The sequence below is a fragment of the Vipera ursinii genome (assembly GCF_947247035.1).
Source record: "Vipera ursinii genome assembly, chromosome: Z".
In the NCBI taxonomy this organism is placed as follows: domain Eukaryota; kingdom Metazoa; phylum Chordata; class Lepidosauria; order Squamata; family Viperidae; genus Vipera; species Vipera ursinii.
In genome coordinates this window covers 18535533-18550597 of record NC_139517.1, presented here as the reverse complement: position 1 = coordinate 18550597, position 15065 = coordinate 18535533, and the positions used below count along the sequence as shown (strand labels likewise).

At 40.3% G+C, this 15065-nt stretch overlaps 1 protein-coding gene across 2 annotated transcripts in view; it reads left to right on the top strand.

Annotated features, from left to right (window-relative positions):
* The window catches only part of GYS1 (glycogen synthase 1), a 39452-nt gene that overhangs the window by 14410 nt on the left and 9977 nt on the right, over positions 1–15065 (top strand). For both annotated transcript variants that reach the window (XM_083376568.1, XM_083376569.1), the window contains exons 4-15: positions 844–1035; positions 1130–1315; positions 2739–2883; positions 3572–3689; positions 5721–5841; positions 6909–7015; positions 8504–8563; positions 9381–9459; positions 9572–9685; positions 11460–11586; positions 13321–13416; positions 14719–14882. In XM_083376568.1, coding sequence (XP_083232694.1) covers positions 844–1035; positions 1130–1315; positions 2739–2883; positions 3572–3689; positions 5721–5841; positions 6909–7015; positions 8504–8563; positions 9381–9459; positions 9572–9685; positions 11460–11586; positions 13321–13416; positions 14719–14882 — 1509 coding nt within the window. The remainder of the gene's footprint in view (positions 1–843; positions 1036–1129; positions 1316–2738; positions 2884–3571; positions 3690–5720; positions 5842–6908; positions 7016–8503; positions 8564–9380; positions 9460–9571; positions 9686–11459; positions 11587–13320; positions 13417–14718; positions 14883–15065) is intronic.

The following is a 15065-nucleotide window of genomic DNA, read 5'->3' as shown; positions in this document are numbered from 1 at the left end:
ATATTTCTGGCACACAAAACAAAAGACCAAGTCTGAACATATAAATAGGCAGAGCTGAAAATTCAGAGGATTTAAAGTAGGAAGTATATATGGAATTTCCTTATATAAGATCCTCTTCTTTTGTATTCTTCACTCTGATGGTTATCTTTTTTTTTTTTTTGCTATATACAGTGTGCTGATTCCTTTTTTTCCTGAAATTGCAAAATGTATGTTCCTTCAAGAATCTGAGAGACAAAATGCTTGTTCATCATTATAGAACCGTGGTTGCGAACCTATGGCACGCATGTCACAGGTGGCACGCAGAGCCCTCTCTCTGGGCATGCACACCATTGGCCCAGTCCTAGGCCTTCAGCTGGGTTTTATAAAACCTGTTCGCTCTAGGCCTCCGCCGCCATTTGCAAAAAAAAAAAGTTTCAATCAATCAATTAATTTCAACTTCTTGGGGAAAAAAAAGATCTTGCAAAGTTGGAATTGATTGAACTTTTTAGTCCCACCCAGTCTGCCATTACCACCACAGCCATGCCCACCGAATTGGCCACACCCACCCAATGGGCCACACCCACCCAGTGGGCCATGCCCACCTGGCACCCAATGATACATAAGAGGGTTTTGGGTTGCAGTTTGGACACTTGGTCTCTAAAAGGTTTGCCATCATTGTTATAGAACATAACCTCATGAGTGTGGGTATTATTAAGTTGATGATAAAACTTGCTTAATTGAGCACTGACCTTTATGATTGATGCTTTGTTGATTGTGCTTTACAGAATATCTCTGGATTAGATACAAAAATGTCAATTTATACCTTTCCTATTCATTAATCTGCTGTCTTTAACTTCTATCTAGGTTTACTTTGGCCGCTGGCTGATTGAAGGGGGTCCATATGTGATCCTCATTGATATTGGGGCAACCGCTTGGAGCCTGGATCGCTGGAAGACTGAATTGTGGGAAAGCTGCTCCATTGGGATTCCCTGGTATGACCGAGAGGCCAATGACGCCGTCCTCTTTGGCTTCCTCACAGCCTGGTTCCTAGGGGAGGTAAGGCAACATGTTTCTATCAGAAAACTTTCTTCCTTTCGTCTCTCCCAACATCTTTCTCTTCACTCTCTTCTTCTGTTTTTTTTTTGTACAGTTTGCTGCACAATGTGAAGAAAAGCCATTCATCATTGGTCATTTCCATGAGTGGCTGTCTGGTGTTGGCCTCTTCCTCTGTCGGATCCGGAAACTTCCAATAGCTACCATCTTCACCACCCATGCTACCCTGCTTGGCCGCTACCTGTGCGCAGGAAGTGTGGACTTCTACAACAATCTGCAGGATGTGAGTCTTTTAACCATTAGGATTGAAAATCAATTGGTGGGTGGAGAATTCCTGGAAGTGTGGCCCTCAGACAAATCAGCCATCAGCAGGCACAGAGACATGGACAACATCTACATGCCATTCAAAAACAGACAGTCAAAAAGCTAAAAAGGAAACAAAATGACCCAAGCACCTCTTTGCCTGCCATCAATACTCAGATAAGCAGAAATTAACATCAAGATTAATACTAGATCAACCATCAAGCAGTAAGCAATACTCTGCTCAAGAAACTACCAACTCAGACAAACATTCAAATAGTAAACAACAGCCTAATCAAGGAACCACCGACCACTCCCACCAAGTCACTTGTATAGAAACAGAGCAAACCAAACTACCTGTAGCACTGATAACGTTACCAAGTATGGATAACCATACTATGAGCTTTTTCACAGTTATGACCTTTGCGGCATCTCTATGATTATGTGTTCAAAATTCAGATGCTTGGCAACTGGTTCATACTTATGACCGTTGCAGTATCCCTGGGTCGTGTGATCACCCCTTGTGACGTTCTGACAAGCAAAGTCAGTGGAGAAGCCACATTCACTTAAGAACCGTGTTACTAACTTATCAACTGTGGTGAATCACTTTAACAACTGAGGCAAGAAAGGTTGTAAAATGGGGCAAAACCCACTTAACAAATGTCTCACTTAACAACAAAAAGTTTGGGCTCAATTATGGTCATAAGTCGAGGGCTGTCTGTAGTTGGAACTGGATTAATAAGAGAAAACAAAAAAAAATGCTATCCTCAGTTTTTCTAACTCTCAGTCTAGGAAACCACTTGTTAGCACTCGTAAGAGGATTACAGAAGAATTTCACAAAGAAAAATTGTAGAATTAGTACATTCTTAGAATCCTGAAAATTAGATTATTGAATTGCATTCCCCTTTGTTCAACCTTCAAGATACTACAGGTAGCCCTTGACTTAAAACAGCTCGTTTAGTGACCGTTCAAAGTTACAGTGTCACTGGAAAAAAAGGGACTTATGACCATTTTTCACACTTGAACGATCACTGCAGCATCCCCATGGTGATTATGTGATCAAAATACGGATGCTGGGCAACTGGTTCACATTTATGACGGCTGCAGTGTCCCAGGATCACACAATCTGCTTTTGCAACTTTCTGACAAGCAAAGTCAGTGGGGAAGCCAGAGTCACTTCACAACCAGGTTACAAACCTATCAACTGCAGCAATTCACTAAACAGCTGTGGCAGTAACTGTTGTAAAATGGGACAAAACTCACTTAACAATTGTCTCACTTAACAACATAAATGTTGGGCTCAATTGTGGTCATAAGTCAAGGACTACCTGTATTCTTTCCTGCTTTTTTACTCCATGCAATTCTGTGCGTTTCAGGATGTTTAATATACTTTGTCTTGCCCCCAGTTTAACGTGGATAAAGAAGCTGGAGACCGGCAAATTTACCATCGTTACTGTATGGAGAGAGCTGCTGTCCACTGCACACACGTTTTTACCACCGTTTCTCAAATCACAGCAGTAGAAGCTGAACATCTGTTAAAACGGAAACCTGGTGAGTTGCCTTAAAAGCTAAACGATTGTTCTGTGTGACAAGATCCTATCCAGTTTAAGCTTTCTTTGATTTATGTACAGAATAATATTACAAGGAAATCGGTTGCTTTGCACAGAATGCAGAATCTCAGGTCTTGTAGTTTGTAATGAAATTTTCTAGTCTTTAAACAATACTAATTAGACTGTTGGTATAAATTGTACATTGAAGCTTGATGTTTAATCTCTTTCTTAGGTAGAAAGAATTCCTGATATGAAAAACCATTTTACAATTCATTTTAAAAATTCTTAAAAATATTTTTTAATCTTAATATGTACTGTGAATTTTTGATTATTTTTTTAAGGACCAGCCTGCTTATCCTTTTTCAGAATAAAGAAAGGGATGTAGGAGGAGGAGAATTTCTATTCTTATTTGCAGCTAAGACTAGTAGTTCCGATTGGCTGGCTCCTTGTGATGTCACAAGGCCACTCCCCTTCCTTCTCCTTGGGGTCTGTTTTACCCCATCCACTCCTATACGTTGAATCAGTTGCTCTCAAATGCATTCATCAATTATATTTTCAAGGATGTCTGAGGAAGCTGAATACATTTGGGAAAACACCTGCTGTGACTCACACATATATCATTGCAGCTTGAGTAAATTGAGAAACCCCGCTTTTTACAAAACCCATCTCCATATGCATTTCATATCCAGATATTGTGACTCCCAATGGTTTGAATGTCAAGAAGTTCTCTGCTATGCATGAATTCCAAAATCTCCATGCCCAGAGCAAAGCTCGTATCCAGGAATTTGTCCGAGGCCATTTTTATGGGTGAGTTATCATTAGCTTCACTAGTATCATATCAATTATAACAGCTTGCCCTAAGAAGCTGAGTTTCTAGGGAACAAACTGAAGCTAGTAGTGATAAGTAATGTAAATATTCATGAATTAAAAACAAATGACTACTTGTGCTCCATTCATCTTCCACAATCTTGTTGCCATAACACACCTTCAAGTGTAAAGTGAAGGCTTAGTGTTCTTCCTTTTAAAAGAATGCATGGGACTGTAGAAGGAAGAGGCAGAGCCTGGGGGTGGGGTCAAGAGAGGAATTCGTTTGGAGTCATTATGTTGCCACAAATGATTCACGTCCAGCCCCCCTTGAATTCTGTTGACTCTTACCTAGTGCCAATTTAGTACTGACTGTTAGTTGACTAGATTCCTGTATATAGGCTTGAGCAATAAATTTTAACTGGAATTTAACACGTGGTCCTGATTCTTCGCACCTGAAAGTGACTCAACTTTTGGTCTCCACTTTTTAGGTGAAATAAGTTTCCTTTCTGTATGGAGAGCAAGAGATGCCACTTTGACAGCATAGAAAAAGGGAAAATTGGATGAGGGATGAGAGCTCTCACAGGAAAGGCAGGATATAAATTCATGAAATAATAGACCATAAATAATGTTAATAACTTTCAAAAACGAGTAGGGAAAATGAGCAGTTTGTTTTGCTCAAGGCTAGCAAAATCAAAGAATGAGGTATAGAAAAAATTTCCTGAACACTCATATGAGAGAAAAATCATTTCTTATTCATAAAGAATAGGTTTATAAATGACTAAAAGAAGAACTACTGCTTTCTTATTCAGGGTTACAGGCATCTGTACATTGATGAAAATCAGACTAGAAATATTGGTAGTCCTCGATTTATGACCACAATTCTAAGTGAGACAGTTGCTAAGTGAGGTTTGCCCCATTTTACAACTTTTCTTGCCACATCTGTTAAGTGAATCGCTGCAGTTGTTAAGTTAGTAACACGGTGGTTAAGTGAGTCTGGCTTCCCCATTGACTTTGCTTGCCAGAAGGTCGCAAAAGGTGACACTGGGACTCTGCAACCGTCATAAATGTGAACCAATTGCCAAGTGCCCGAATTTTGATGACGTGATCACGGGGATTCTGCAACAGATGAGTCACTTTTAAAAATGGTCATAAGTCACTTTCAGTGCCATTGTAATTTTGAACTGTCACTGAACGAGCTGTTGTAAGCCGAGGACTACCTGTATATGCTTCTATTTCGTTTCCCTCATCCGTCACAGCTCTGACATTTTTCCTGTTCTTGCTTCTTATTTCCTCGTCCACTCTCCTTTCTGGTTTTATTGCACTGAAAAACTCCTACACGTGGAGCTCTATCTCTTCTTTGTTTTGTTTTTCCACTTTGCATTCATACTTGGCTTAATAAATAATACCATTGTGACTGGAATCCAGGGAACTATTAAGATTTTTTTTAAAAAAGGATTTCTGCCAGCTGTACATTCTGCATATGTGTTTGAGCTATTTTAAATACACACAAACACACGCACACACTTCATTTTAAAACATTTTGCTGCATGTTGCTAGGGAAGACTCACAACTATTTAAGTATGCACATTGATCCCATCCATAAAAAAAGCTTTTCCTAGCAGTTTATTGGGAAGAGTGCGTGATATTACCAGAAAAGTATAAACACTGAAGGATGATTGTATTCTGGTTTATACAGATTTGGAAAGTGCAGATTTCATTCTTTCACTTAAATACTACACCACACTTATTTTGATTTCTTCTCTCTAGGGCATAAAAATAATTTCTGTTGAACTTGCTTCTTCATATTGAGTTGGATGATATTCCACCCCACTCCCCACATAGATTCCCTCAACTATTTTTGCAATGTTGTGGTTGTTGATATAAGCACCATTGATATTTCTAATCTATTAGTGCATCTTTTTATTTATTTAGCCAATTTACTTGTCTTGGCTTTTAAATTATATAGGATTTCTGGTTTTTCAAGCTTGGACTTAGAGTCATGTTCACCATCACCTCGTGTTATTTTCCTAGGCACCTGGACTTCAATCTTGACAAAACTATTTTCTTCTTCATCGCTGGACGCTATGAATACTCCAACAAAGGAGCTGACGTTTTCTTGGAAGCCCTAGCCAGGCTCAACTACCTGCTGAGGGTGATTAGTAAAATGGGGGCTGTAATGGAACGAGATGTGAGAGATGTTGGGCAGGCAATTAGATGTGGCTGTGTTGAGAGGGTACGGTCCACAGCAGTGGCCCCCAACGTTTTGAGCACCAGATGCCGGTTACGTGGAGAGAGGTTTTTCCACGGACCAGAGCCTGCATCCCATGGATGGAGCTTTGCTTGTTTGTGCGGCCTGGTTTCTTGGCATGCGGTGGCCTGGTGCTGGTACACGGACTGGGGGTTGGGGACCCATGGGCTACAGCAACGGAACCACCATGTGTCTCAAGTTAAGGAGCTGTAGCCCAAGGAATCTGGAGATTGATTTTGGATTTCTCTTCACACTTGTGAAGTGTTGTAGAGAGGAAAGACAATGGGTAGAATGACTACACGGGATACATTTGGACGAAAGCAGGAAGAATATATTGGAACTATTTTAAGCTGGCAGGAGTGGTAATTGAACCGTATCCCAAGAATACGCCATGAAAAGATACTTAAATAGATGACCCCCAATCTGGCCATCATCTCCACCTAATCTCTCTTCAACCCGGTCCTAAGGAAAATAGAAGGGAAGAGAGAACGTATTGCATTTCAGATCCATATTACATGTAGATGTTCACACCAGCCTTACTGTCACGAATCCTTTCCTGGGATTATATGATAGTTTCATGATTCTTGGAGATCCATGTAGCTCCTACAAGAACATCCCAGGAACATTCCTGATTTATCCATCTATTCATCCAGTTTTCCTCATCCTTGCCAAGCATAGTCAGATTTCTAGGCCATTGTTCACTTATCTGCCTGGAACATGTGAGTTTCTGCTTTTTAATAAGCACCTCAGGAGTCCTCATGCTGTAAGGCTAATGCAAATGACTCGTGAGGAACCAGCCACATACTAGAAGGGGTGGGGGGAGATGAAGTCTAAAAACAAACTATGAATTCATTTAATTAAACTCTTAACATGGGTCAGCTTATCCACTGCTTCTGGGAGCAGTTTTGACCATACTTAAAAGTACTGTAGTGATCTTTCATACCTGGTTTTTGTGGCTTCTCCCTCTATAGGTGAATGGAAGCCAGATTACAGTAGTAGCATTTTTTATCATGCCAGCTAGGACAAATAATTTCAACGTGGAGACACTAAAAGGCCAAGCCGTCCGCAAACAGCTCTGGTAAGTTTGTGTCATAAATCTCATAAATCTATCCTTGTAACAGGCTTCCTTAAACATCAGGCTTTGTAGTGAATGAAATAAAAATACATTACACCAACCTTCCTGATCAGGAAAACCAACCTGCCCATACAAGTTCAAAGTACATTTGGAAAGGATGTGCTGATATAAGGGAAATCATTCAAATGTCTTAGTTTAACCAGATATAACATTCATTTAGTGAGCGTGCAAAGTTACAATGGCACAGAAAAATGCAAGTTACAACCGGTCCTTGCACTTGCAACCATCACAGCATTCCCCACAAACACGTGAACAGAATTTAGGCACCTGGCACATATTTACAGTGGTTGCGGCATCCTGGGCTCACGTGATGGCCATTTACCACCTTCCTAGTCAATAGGGGAAGCCGAATTCACTTAACGATTGCATGATTTACTTAACAACTACTGCTATTCACTTAATAACCATTAATAACCATTGCAAAAATGGTCCTAAATTGGTCACAATTCAGTGCCACCTTGCTCAGCTGTGGAAATTCTGATCCCAATTGTGGTCATAAATCAAGGACTGCTTGTATACAAATTAGAGGACTGCCAAGGTAAAATGGGGGAGAATAGAATTGTTCTTAGGCTTTATTTAACATAAATCGTAAGCTTTTAGCCCAATGGCTACTACAGGTAGTCTTTGACGTACAACCGCAATTGATCCCAAAATCTATGTTGCTCACTGAAATATTTCTTAAGTGAGTTTTGCTCCATTTTACGACTTTTCTTGCCACAGTTGTTAAGTGAATCACTTCAGTTGTTAATAGCATGGCTGTTAAGTGAATCCGGCTTTCCCGTTGACTTCGCTTGTCAGAAGGTCACAAAAGGTGATCACATAACTCCAGGACACTGCAGCTGTCATAAATATGAGTCAGTTGCAAAGCATCTGAATATTGATCATGTGACCTTGGGCATGCCACAACAGTTGTAAGTGTGAAAAACGGTCTTGAGTCCCTTTTTTCAGTGCCGTTGTAACTTCCAACAGCCACTAAATGAATTTTTTAAGTCGACAACTACCTGTACTCAGTCCAACCTACCTCAAAGCGAAAATGTTCTGGGGATAAAGCTAGTGGACGAGACCCTTCCCAGTAAATTGCTGTGAGATTTTTCAAAAAAGGCCGGATAAAAATGCACCACATAGGTAGTAATGGAAAGATTCCCATACTTCTCATCCAGTTTGGCCTTCAGTCTATGAGAATAGTCCAATCTACTCTGAAGCCTCAGAACAGGGAAGAAATATCGATATTGAGACAGACTTCCTCTTTTCTCAAGTCTGTTGGATCTAACTTAACTCTCTCTGGGAAGAAAATCCCACAGCCACTGGAAGCCATGTTTCTTAATCCTTGATTCAGAAGCATTCAAGGAATCCTAGGTCCTGTCACAAATCATAATTTCTTCCTCCTCCCCCTCCTGTTCCCCCCCCCCTTTTCCCCTTTTTTAATTCTAGGGATACAGCTAATGCAGTGAAGGAGAAGTTTGGCAAAAAACTGTACGAATCCCTCCTCGTGTAAGTCTCCTAGGAGAAGGCAAGAAGAAATATGATAAAGTGCTGAGCAACGGAGAATGGACTACTGGGTTGCCATGGCTACAGAGAATGGGAACTTAAGAGACCTTCTCCTTCTCTTTGCCTTGTCTCTTCTGAGAAGCATTAATTTGATAGAAGCCTATTTCAGAAATCCTGGTTCCGATATAAAAACTAGAATGCGCATCCAAGTGATAAGCAGTACTGAAAAAATATTTTTTTTTAAAAAAAGATTTTTATTCACTTACAACATAAAATATGAAAACACAAAAACAAATAGTAAGGAACAATGGGAGGGGAGGGGGGAAGAGAAGTGTGGAAAAGGGGGAAAAGAAAAAAAAAGGCGTTGACTTCCAACTCCCTCTGTGGCAGTAGGATAAGCCATTAACATGGGAATCTCAACTTTTTACATTTCTATAGTAGTATGAACTAGCCATTTCTATATCAACAAATCAATCTAATCAGTAAAACCCAAAATCATAGTATCATTTTTTTTTCTACCTCAAGCACAATGTCCAGAAGCGGTTTCCAAGTAGAAACAAAAGTACTTATATTCTTTTTTTTTTAAATCAAAACAGTTAATTTAGCCATCTCGGCTCATTCCATCAGCTTTTGTAGCCATCCGTCCATGGTGGGGATCGAAAAATCCTTCCATTTTTTGGTGTAGAGCAATCTTGCTGCCGTCACCATATATAAAATCAAGAGTTCCATTTTTTTTCCCCCAGGTCTTTTTCTATTAGACCCAGAGTACCGTAAATATTATTAATTTCCACATTATTCATTGCCTGCTTTTCCATTTCAGGGGGAACCTTCCTGACATAAACAAAATGTTGGACAAAGAAGATTTCACAATGATGAAGAGAGCCATCTTTGCCACTCAGGTATGGGCCTGAGTTTAATGTGTGAATTACAGCCTTTGCTTCTCTTCTAGACTTAAGATTTTAAATCTGAGCTGTTAACATCTGTCTGGATTTTTTCCCCCTCTTCAATCAGCGCCATTCTTTCCCCCCAATCTGTACTCACAACATGCTGGATGATTCTACCGACCCAATTCTTAACACCATCAGGCGCATCGGTCTCTTCAATAGCAGTGCCGACCGTGTCAAGGTGAGTAACAGGTGCCTGTCCATGCCAGGTGAGGGGAGATATTTGGGGGAGATATTTGCAGTACAGTATTTTTAAAAGCATTTTAAAATATTATAACTTCCAGCATTTTTAAGATGATGCTGGAAATTATAATATTTAATGACTGATTTTATCTGGTCATTTTTGTCTTTTAATTGTCCTGTCGACCTTTTATTTATTCTTGGAAATCTTACGGTAATAATGATAAGCCATAATGATTGAAGGAAAGAATGGTGGTTTGCAGTCTATTTTGAATTTCCTCTGCTGGGATTTTTTGAACTCAGGCTCTTTTCTTTTTGTCTTGGTGCCTATAGTTGATGTGAATAATAATAAGAATTTTTAGTGGATGCAATTTAGATATATGTCCAATGTATTTTAAATGTTTTATTGTAATTGGTATATGGCCATATTTTACAATGTTTTATAGTTGTCATATTATTTTTTCTTTTCATCTTTTGGCTTTATTCCTAGTTATCTGTTTATCAGAATCTTTGTACTTTTCGTTTGCTTTTTTAACTGCTTATTTCCATGGGATATATTATTTTTTAAAAGGATCCTGTATTATCATAATCCCTTACAAACACATGAATTGAATACTACTAGCAGCCTAAACCTGAATCAGCTATATGCACATACATAAAGATACACATGGATGAAATGCAATGTAGAATTTTAAGGGTGGCTGTGCCTACAAGAACAGAAGTGATGTGTGTTTCCAAATGTATCCTCACTAGATCACCGTTGTGTTTTATGGCTTTTTATAATCATTCATAATTATTCATTACGGTCACAATTGAGACTACCACTTCTGTTGCTAAGCAAGACAGTGGAGTTTTGCCCCATTTTACAGCCTTTCTGTTCTGTACCAGCCTGCTACCGGCCCTGCAGAAAAGGCAGGGACAACCCCTTTTACAAGAAGGCAAGAGGCTGGAACTAAGCCTGCCAAATTTATTAACATAAAACAGAGCAAAACAAGACACGAACCATGAAACAGGAGCTATTCAAGCGGTTGCCTTCAGCAAACCAGCCCTCCCACGCATTCTCCTTTCATACAGTTCAGGGCGTGGCTTCTCTCTGCCTCCTTCCGAGGTGCCCCATTGCCTTCCTCTGTTTACTCCTGATTGACTGCCTCCTGCGTCGGGCGTCCTTGAACAGGGCCAGCTGTGAGTCATCTTCATCCACGCTGTCAGGCTCACACAGCTGGGTCTCCGTCGTGACCAGGTGGGAGGGGCCTGGCTGAGGGCTCTCATCAGCAAGCTCTCCAACCCCCTCAGCAAGCTCTTCAACACCCCCCTCCTCCACTGAGTCGTCCGACCCAACTGCCGAACCCACAGGCTGACCCTGAATCACAACACTTTCTTACCGCAGTTGTTAAGTGAATCACTGCAGTTGTTAAGTTGGAAACACAGGTGTTAAGTGAAATCTGGATTCCCCACTGACTTTGATTGTCAGAAGTCACAAAGAGTTGATCACATGACCCAGGGACAGTGCACAGCTGTCATAAATATGAATCGGTTGCCCAGCATCTGAATTTTGATCATGTGACCATGGGGACGCTTTGGTGGTTGTGTGAAAAATAGTCATGTCACTTTTTTCAGTGCAGTTGTAACTTTGAACAGTCACTAAACAGAACTGTTGTAAGTCAAAGACTATCTGTATTGCATTATATTAAATCACTAGAGGTTGGTTCTTGAGTTTGATAGTATATAAACAAATAAATACAATCTCTTTCTCTTTTTTCTTTTCTTCTCTCTAGGTCATCTTCCATCCAGAATTTCTGTCTTCCACTAGTCCGTTGCTTCCTGTTGACTATGAAGAATTTGTTAGAGGCTGCCATTTGGGAGTGTTTCCTTCCTATTATGAACCATGGGGCTACACACCAGGTAGGTGGGTTGTAAGGGCAGGCTTGTGGGTATTGACTCAACATGCGCGCACACACACACACCCCATTCCAATGTACTTGGGTACTGAAAATAAACCCTAGTATTTCTGTCATCAGAAACACAGAATGAAATAGATTACACAGTTGTACTCAATAGATTACTTAGTTGTGCTCACTTTGAAGACATCTACAGATGTTCAAAATTACAACATCATCGAAAAAAGTGACATAATTATTTTCACACTTATGACTGTGGCAATATCCCCATGGTCACGTGATCAGAATTCAAGTGCTTGCCAACTGCCGTGTGTTTATGACTGTGGCACTTTCCTGGGATCCTGCGATCCCCATTTCTAACCTCTGCAACTGCCTTCCAACAAGCAAAGTCAATAGAAGCCATATTCACTTAACAACTGCAGTGATTCAATTTTAACAATGTTTCAAAAAAGGTCATAAAATGAGATTCAACTCAGTTGTTAACTGCCTTGCTCAGCAACAGAAAGTCTGGGCTCATATGTGGGTCAAAATGTAGTCAAGGCCTATCTGCATACGAATATAGGAATTTATTTTTTGCATAATTACGGTAAGTGGTGTATTATAATGATCAGTTTTAACTGCCAGAAATCTGAAAAATTGAAAGAGCAGTTGGAAATGAGAATAACTAGGAAAGTATTCAGAGAAAAGGACAAAATTACATTTTGTCACCTGTTGTTGTTTTTTTTAACGGCGAAACTGAAATTTCCAGGCAGTCTCCCAAACTATATCATCTTTGGAATAAAGCAAATACGTAAATATTTTGGCTGTACTTCAGTTTGTTCAGTTTCTGTTTATAAACAGGCCAAAAAAAATTATCTACCTACTACTAAAGTGCTTGTTCCTGTAATTGTGCACTGGGTAAAATAGTGCATTTTATTTTGGGGCAACATTTTTGAACCAAGGTAGGGGATCAGAATGAGCAAATTTTATAAAATGTTTTATGACAAAAATTATCATAAAACAGTTTATGACATAATACAAAATGCCTTGCAACATTTCCCATACTGTTTGACTGTGCTACACAGTTCAACATGGGGCTATTTTCAAGAGGGATACCTCTATGAATATATGCCAACTTTTCCAGTGAAGGCAATAACTTAGAAACACTTTCACTGTGGAAGATATTGAGGAAGGGAATATGTCTGAAAGGACAACCAAATAGGCACAGTGTCACAAAATTGCAGCAGGTATGTTTTGCACATAATTCTGCATGCATCTTGTTACTCTTGAGGCCTATTAACTTTCCTTCTCCTCCAGTAGTCAATCAGCTTTCCATGTAACTAATGTTATGATTATATCACATCATGTAAATCATCTATTGATTAAAAAAATAAATAAATTATGTGAGTAATTCTGGTTTGGCTAGAAAAGGATGAAAACTCATTTCTGAACCTTATTAAGGGAACAGATATAAAAACAAAATTATATTATGAATCATGGCTGAAATGAAAAGAGGGGCAGATACGTAAATGTAAATTTGAGGAAAGCACAGCCTCCTGCAATGCCTACAACAAAGTTCTGGTGATGATAAAATAGCTGTTTACTATTTTTAAAATGTACATAAAATCTGTAGGGAGTGGAAAGCTTAGTCAACTCAAGTGACCAAAACTGAACAGGCTCCAAGGTAAATTCTCGAGATAGTGCATATCCCCAGCATTTAATCCCTCCATGTCCTCCAGTGACCTCTCTTATCCTCCAGCTGAATGCACCGTGATGGGGATCCCCAGCATTTCTACCAATCTCTCTGGCTTTGGCTGCTTCATGGAAGAACACATAGCTGATCCATCTGCCTACGGTTGGTATCACATCGGGACCTCTGGAAACAGGGATTGGCACAGTGGGAACAAATGCAACCTTTGCTCAACCACAGCATAATTCCTTCAGATGGATCTGGGGAGAATAATTTGGGTGGATAGATCAATCTATATATTTCTGGAGGGGAAAAAAAATATTGGGAGAAATGACCTAGGGCAGGGGTAGGCAACCTTGGCTCTATTATGACTCATGGACTTCAACTCCCAGAATTCCTGAGCCAGCTGGCTCAAGAATTCTGGGAGTTGAAGTCCATGAGTCAAAATAGAGCCAAGGTTGCCTACCCCTGACCTAGGGTGATTCCATTCTGCTTGTTCTAGCCCAGTCTTAGCTGATTAAAGCAAGATTTCTGGGGCATAAGGGAGCAAAAATTCAAAGATCAGTGGTATTCCACTTGGAGAAGGTTGAGCCATTTCAATCTACTGTATATGAAAAGATGTTAAGATATTTAAATTTAGTAGCTGAAGCAGTGGGATTGTGTAGTGAGCCAGAACACAGTTATAGCTCATTGGTTGCTACGCTGTGATTGGTTGCTATGGGTGTGGAAGGGGAGTTTCCCTTTTCCCCCCATCTTTTTCTTCCATGTGTAAAATATATATAAAATATATTTATTTATATAAAAACTACAAGTACGAGCCAGCATCTGTGATTCCATTTGGATACCAGCTGCACAATTCCCGGACAGTAGAGCATCATAAAGGCAGGCGTGTACTGGATAAAACATTTTTCATTACAGGCAATCCTTGACTTGTGACTGTTCATTCAGTGACTTTTCAAAGCTACAACAGCACCGAGAAACGTGATTTACCAGCAGTCCTTCTTACACTTACAACCTTCGGAGTGTTCCTACAGTCACATGATCAGAATTTGGATACTTGGCAACTGACATGGCTTTATGACAGTTGTAGTGTCCCAGGGTCACACGATCACCATTTGCAACTTTCCCAGCTGGTTTCCGACAAGCAAAGTCAATGGGGAAAGCCAGATTCACTTTAAAAACATGTGATTTAATTAACGAGCATGGTGATTCACTTAAGAGCCATAGCAAAATAGGTCACGAAATTGGGAGCAGCCACAACAGTCCCCTAACTTACCAATGGAACCTCCTGTCCTAATTGTGGTCATAAGTCGAGGACCGTCTGTATATTACTCTCTAGCATCTCAGGCAACAGCCATTCAGTTAGGCATAAGAGAGTCAGCCTTGTCTTCCTTTGGTCAGTTGTCAGCTCTCTGTATTGAATCCAAGGTGATGACGTGCTTTTGATATCTTTTTGGTTCCCACCAGGGATCTACATCTTAGACAGGCGTTTCCGAGGCTTGGATGAGTCGTGCACGCAGTTGACCTCTTTCCTCTACAGCTTCTGCCAGCAGTCACGGCGGCAGCGCATTATCCAGCGCAACCGCACAGAGAGGCTTTCCGACCTCTTGGATTGGAAATATCTAGGAAGGGTGAGCTTTTTCTTCACAGTGACATGCAATGGTGGCAGTCCTCCCCCTCCTCTACTCTATATGGCAGCTCACCTGCTTTCCTTCCTGTGTTGTAATCCCCATGTTTGCCTCTAGAGGGCGGATAGTGCAAATACTACTTTATCTGTTTTTTTTTCCACTGAAGGACCTTTCCTGTTCAACCAG